A 6,263-nucleotide genomic window follows, 5' to 3' on the forward strand; every position below is an offset into this window, starting at 1 on the left:
CAGCATAAAATATGAAACAAAACAGTGTAAACGAGTACAAATTTTAGCGTAAATTGTAGATCTTTTTTGTAACGGCGAATGGGGCCCAAAATATTAGTATGGTAATCAAATCACAATCAGGTCTATTTGAGAACCGCTTGTGACACGAATCACGCATCACAGGCGATTTTCTTATTACGGGTTGTTTGTGATACGATTCGAGCACCACAAATGTTTTTTATTTCGGACCGCTTGTAATACGAATACATCACATGCGGTCCGAATAGCCTGGGACATCACATGCGGTTTTCTATCTGAACCACATCGGATGTAAAAATCCTACCGCTAGGGTTCCGCTAATGAGATTATTGTGCATAAAAGAGACATGATGCACGTTCTTCAACTGCATGATCTTTCTTGAAGTAAACTTCAGATCCACCGTGCCAATGCCATGAACAGAAGCATGTGACTCATTCCCCATTAGGACGGAGGAATCCTGGGCAACATGATAAGAAGAGAACACATTAATGTCAGAACACACATGAACATTAGCACCAGTATCAAGTCACCAACTAAGCGATTGAAATACTGAGAAGATGAAAGGTAGATTACCATACCCTTTGTCTTCCTCATTGCTAGCGATCACTATGTTGACATTATCCTTTTTGCCAAGGCGATCCGCTCGATCAGGGTGGTCCTTGGCGAAATGACCCGTCTCACCACACGCGAAACGAGTCACTTCATCCTTCTTCTTCTTCTTCTTCTTGAAGTTGGTAGTTTTGTTGTGCTTGTTAGATTTTGTCTTCCCTTTACTCTTGTTGTGGTTCTTCTGAACCATGTTAGCACTGGAGTGGCCCTCGCCTCCGTTTGAACTCGTGTCTTTAGCTCGAGCTTTCTCCTCAACATCCAGAGATGCTATCATATTTTCAACTTATATCTCCTGTCTTTTATGTTTCAGAGATGCGAAGTTCCTCGATACAGAAGGCAACTTTGCAATAATGCACCCAGCCACAAATCGGTCACGAAGGACAATCTTAAGGTGGTCGATCTCCTTGGCATTACACTGAATTTCATGAGCTTGCTCAATAATAGAGCGATTATCAACCATCTTATAATCATGAAAGCTCTCCATGACATATATGTCATTGCAAGCATCCGATGCACCATACTTAGTAGTAAGTGCATCCCACAACTCCTTCCTGTCAGTGTGTTGCATATTCGCATCAACCAGACGATCAACAAGGACGTTAAGAACTGCTCCTATAAAGATAGTATAGACCTCATTGTACTTTTTCTTCTCTTCAGGAGTCAGTCCGCCCTCAGGTTTGCCTTTACTAACATGGAACACATTCATATCAGTAAGCCAGAGCGTGGCCTTGACTTGCCACCTCATAAAATGCATACCATTTAATTTTCTGGCTTCAGTGCGTCCGCAAACTAGCTAGTTGAATGAGAAAATTGTCTACAATAAGATTTTTGGATTATTGAGGAATTAGATATTTTTTATATTAAATTCTGAATATAAATCATGGCCAACAATAAATAGTTTAGGTATATGTTCTACAACAACTGACAAAACATGTTACCTAAAAGCATAATTAAAAAATGCAGCACACCTCTACCATAACAGATGAACTGAATTATGATGTCAAATCAGATGATGCGTACTAATTATACATACTGCTAGACGACGTGGGTCGAAGCAGCAGGGTCGATAGTGTCGAAGCAGCAGGATCGATGACATCGAAGCGGCAAGGTTGAGGATGATGTCGTTGACGAGATCAACGAGAAGGGATGGTGTCATTGATGAGATCGACGAGAAGGTCACAGGCAGTCGCGTTAAGCCGCTTCCCAAAAACCTTATTCGCCCTCTCCCGGTGCAAGATCTCAAAGGCGACGCGTTCCGAAGCTCTCTCAATCGCAGATGCACGTCGGCGCTTGGGGTGACGAGAACTACGATGACGACGCAACTGTGACCAGAAGCGAAAACCTAACTCAGGTTGGATTGGGATGGTGTCTGGCAAGGGTTGTCAGACACTTTATATAGGGCCACGTCCACGAACCGATAAGCTCGCGATCCGATCTGATCGTGATCCGATAAAGGTCACGGTCGGATAGCTATCTCCCTTGTATATATGGGCTTTTGTGGTTTTTTAGGATTTAATTGAATTTCTCAATTAGATCAAACACATAGATCTAACAATTTGTACACCTTGGTGGTTAAGCAGCTCAGATGATATTGGGCGTGAACTATTATTACGCCATTTGGATTGTAAACCATATATAGTGCCAAAGCAATGAAGCATACGTTACACCGTAAAATATTCATACGTGCTGTATAATTATGAGGCTGTTTTATTTGGTACGCTGAATCAGTGATGAAGGAACGACAACGTTATTAATTATTGAGACGACGTTTATTTGCTGCTGTTCACTCGCTCCCGCGCCCGATCGATCGAGTAGAAAGCAGATAGCAGCTAGCCGATGTAGTACATGGGGTCGGGCAGCTTGAACGTGCGGCCGCCCTCCGGCTCGCCGAGGAGGTCAGTCCACTGGTCGCCGATGTTGCCGACGATGACGTACCCGGCGTCCTGCAGCTTCTTCCGCTCGCCGGACTTGAACTCAATCGAACTCACCTTGACGTTCTGAGGCCTGCATATATATATATATATACACGCAACGTACGATCGAAGTCGTCAGGTCGATCGAATCGCCACGTACGTACGTACGGGCGTGTAGTATAGTATATAGAACGACTAACGTACTTGAGCAGCAGCTTCAAGTAGCCGGTGTAGCCCGCCGCGGCGAGGTTGTTAGCCGTGGCCTCCCGCTTGTCCTCGCGTCGCCCAGTCAGGATCACCGGCTTGATGCCCAGCGCCTGCAGCCTCTTGTACAGCCGCTGCGTCTCCGGCAGCACCGGCGCGTTCGCCTCCTTCACGTACGCGCCGAACGTCGACCAGTTGTATGGCTCAACCCTGCGTCGCTCACTGTCGTTAGTGTGTGGTATGTGCAGATCATAATTTTGTACTTCCATCCTTTCAACTTTGAAGTTATTTGGAATTTTATATATACAAGTTTATTATTATTATTATTATTATTATTATTATTATTATTATTATTATTATTATTATTATTATTATTATTATTATTATTACTACTACTACTATATTTAGATATATCGTATATTTACTTATTTAGGTACATAAGCACAAATATGTGGCTAGAAAAAAAATAAAACGACGTACAACTTAAAGATAGTGAGTATTGGTACATCAATATATGTGTGTACATATATCTATATTTATTTTAGATTTTTATCTATATCTATCTATAGCTAGATCTATATTTATATATAATCTATAAATCTATACTGATAACGAATATAAAAGTAGGTTATAATCAGTAATATCTATATACTGATAAATAATATAGAATAGGTTAATTTTCTTGTTCCTTCACTTCTAGAAGAAGTCCAACATCCATGTTTTCGATCACCAATCACGATTTGGGCTAATATTAAAAGATTCTCTAATTAGTGTTTTTGACATCTCTCAATCCATCACTTTTTTCCACCAACCGCGTCCGTTATCCACTACTCTTTTCTTTTTTACCAAGTGTGTATTAGTATGCGATGAACTAGAAACTATATATGGTGTGTTATTAGCTCTTAATCCATGTGGATTAAGTGAGATTGCATGTGTTTAAATCCCAAGCAAATTAAACTTCTTCTTAATTTTTTCTAATCTCATACAATTTATGTGTAATGAAAATAATTGAATAAGTCCTTAAAGCTTGTTCGGTTAGCTCTCAATCCATGTAGATAGAGTGAAATTGGGTGGGTTTTAATCCCAAGTCAAACGTCTTCTTATTTTTTTCTAATCTCATTCAATCTATGTGTGATTGGAATAACCGAACAAGACCTTAGTTTACTGGTTTACTATCCCGTTCAATGACTTAATATACTCACGACTCATATTCATACAAAATAATTAAAATAGCATATGTTCAGTTGTAATATATAGTTTAATTATTTCAAAACGTATTGGAAGGAATAACATATATAAGTGTATATTTTAATGCAACATATATATACCCGAAGCCATGCTTAGCATAGTAGGGGAGGTTGGAGAGCGTCGTCTCATCGACGTCGAACACCCAGACCTCCTTGCCTTGGCCGGTGAGGTTGAGGCCCTCGGCGTAGGCGATGGCCTCGTTGGCGACGGCTCGGGAGTCGCTGCGGTAGTGCCCGCCGAGCATGTAGTTGCCGACGTACTTCTCGCAGCGGGCTGGGACAGTGTCCCAGTCGCGGAGGGTGTTGGTCTCCACAGCGAACCGCCAGCTGTCGCACGGCACGCGGCCGCGCCGGCCGAGGTCGCCGCCAGAATGCAGCAGCGGGCGCAGCATGTGGATCAGCGGCATGCCGTCGTCGATCTCGGACGCGCGCATGCCGGTGGCGCCAGCCGCGAGAGCCAGCAGGATGGCGAGGACGACAGCGGCAAGGTGCTTCTTCGCCATCATCGGTATCATGCACTATGGACGTAGTGCAAAAGAGCTCGTTTTTTCTTCCTCTTGCCTTCTTGTGTGTCCACTGTCCAGTGCGTTAAATAGTGCGTGCTTCTTCGCGCGCCTGATAGAATTGCTGTAGACGTGACCGGCCGGGACGACCCAAGCGTCCCAGTTGACGTGGTGTGCGCACGCAGGGGCGTGGAGGCTCAACTGCCACTCCTTTTAGCCCGAAGCAAAAATGTTTTAGAGGACTGGACAAAATACTACAGTTTTCTAAAAGTACATGCATGTTTTGGATGCAGCAAAACCTGCTCATACTTTTTTAAAAGGCATATGGAGTTGTCAAAAGTTCAAAACCTTGGTCTGCGCCTTCTTTTGCTCCAGAAGATCCAGTCAGAATGCCTTTTTTTAATATAAACCATACTTTTACATATGTAGCTTATAGTTTTTTAAATCTACGGAACATCATTTGCACGTGGTAAACCGACGATTTTAATTGATGCCACCGGCCCCCTTCTATACTTTTTTCGTGGCCACTGCTTTGTGAACCATCGCCTTCCTCTATACTAGCAAAAAAAAAACCGTTCCTTGAGGAAAATATGCAGGTCATGCGACAACCATTGCAACTAAATACGCTGTCCCAGACTCCCAGTCACTTTTATTCTTTCGATAAAAAAAAAAGACATGTTCTCCAGCCTTCGTTTAGACTACCCTTTGGTCCTTCTCTTGCATGCGGGGTTAGGCACTTTGGGCGGTGCGCATCGATGAACGTCGAGTTAGAAACCGATAGGGTTCACCACGGCCATAGAGTTGGATGATTCTGGTCACTCAGGTGCTAAGGAGATCAGGTCCACTTCGTATGTGGCGCCTAGCTTTTGCTTCCACGGCTTGCTGCTTGGATCAACATTTAGAGAGTGCTCTATTATACTTTTGTCAACTCCACACAGGTCATTTGCTGACGAGGCAAAAAAACATCCTTTTTTTTAAACAAGAAACTCTTGAGATCAGATTCTTGCTCTGAAGACAACTGACTACCGAAGAACCGTTTGATCTGCGACATCTTCATAAAGGAGGACTGACTTCGACTGATCTAGCGAAGAGGCTTTCCTTTAACTTGCTTTTCTGACTTTTGAGCTTGCACTTCAGCTTCGTCTATATATGTTGTACACAATTTTGGGCTCCTGTAGGGTACCTTCTGCCCTTCTCGCGGCCTATTGACTGCCATATACTGAAATGACTCATTGGTTACTTGGTATCTTCATACAGAGATAAGTTGAATGTACGACTGGATGGGAGATATTTAGCGTCCCTCTTCTAATGATTGCATTGTATGGTAATTCCATGTTATCTATTTCAAATAGAAACTCTTCTATCCTTGTGTTATTGACATAGTCGAAGGTGATAGGCATAGCCAACTTTACAAGAGCCATCACCTGCTGTCCTTCGAAGCCACAGAGTGGAAAGGTTGAGTCTTGAATCTTATCGTCTGGCTCATGCATTTGCTTGAAAGCCTTCACAAATATGTTGTCTATTGTGCTGTCTGTGTCAACCAGAACAATGTAGATGATGAAGCCCTTTACAACACATGAGATTACCATGGAATCTCTGTACAGGTAATCCTAAGATAAAGATCCTCTTGAGAGAATGTGATTGGGATGTGAGACCACTTGGTTTTGATGTAGGGTCCTTGGACACCCACATGTTGTACCCTTCTTTGGGCTTCTTTTATTTGTTTCTTGTTGCTAGGTTCAAAGCTCGAGCCCCTAGTGATAGGGAGC

General features: G+C 42.9%; 1 protein-coding gene across 1 annotated transcript; it reads right to left on the minus strand.

Annotated features, from left to right (window-relative positions):
* Positions 1-2,311: 2,311 nt before the first annotated feature.
* Positions 2,312-4,542, minus strand: LOC100281904 (stem 28 kDa glycoprotein). The gene is made up of 3 exons (NM_001369715.1): positions 4,073-4,542; positions 2,745-2,954; positions 2,312-2,631 (listed from the first exon to the last, which is right to left on the minus strand). Exons 1-3 carry the CDS (start codon positions 4,504-4,506, stop codon positions 2,457-2,459), a joined length of 819 nt encoding a protein of 272 aa, NP_001356644.1. The 5' UTR covers positions 4,507-4,542; the 3' UTR covers positions 2,312-2,456.
* Between the last annotated feature and the right edge of the window lie 1,721 nt (positions 4,543-6,263).

This window comes from Zea mays, chromosome 6 (genome assembly GCF_902167145.1).
Source record: "Zea mays cultivar B73 chromosome 6, Zm-B73-REFERENCE-NAM-5.0, whole genome shotgun sequence".
Lineage (NCBI taxonomy): Eukaryota > Viridiplantae > Streptophyta > Magnoliopsida > Poales > Poaceae > Zea > Zea mays.

Coding starts and splice junctions, on each gene's coding strand:
- LOC100281904 (NM_001369715.1), bottom strand. CDS start 4,506: ATGATACCGATGATGGCGAAGAAGCACCTTGCCGCTGTCGTCCTCGCC. Junction 2,955..4,072: donor TATGCTAAGCATGGCTTCGG/GTATATATATGT, acceptor TGAGCGACGCAG/GGTTGAGCCATACAACTGGT. Junction 2,632..2,744: donor TACTTGAAGCTGCTGCTCAA/GTACGTTAGTCG, acceptor ATATATATGCAG/GCCTCAGAACGTCAAGGTGA.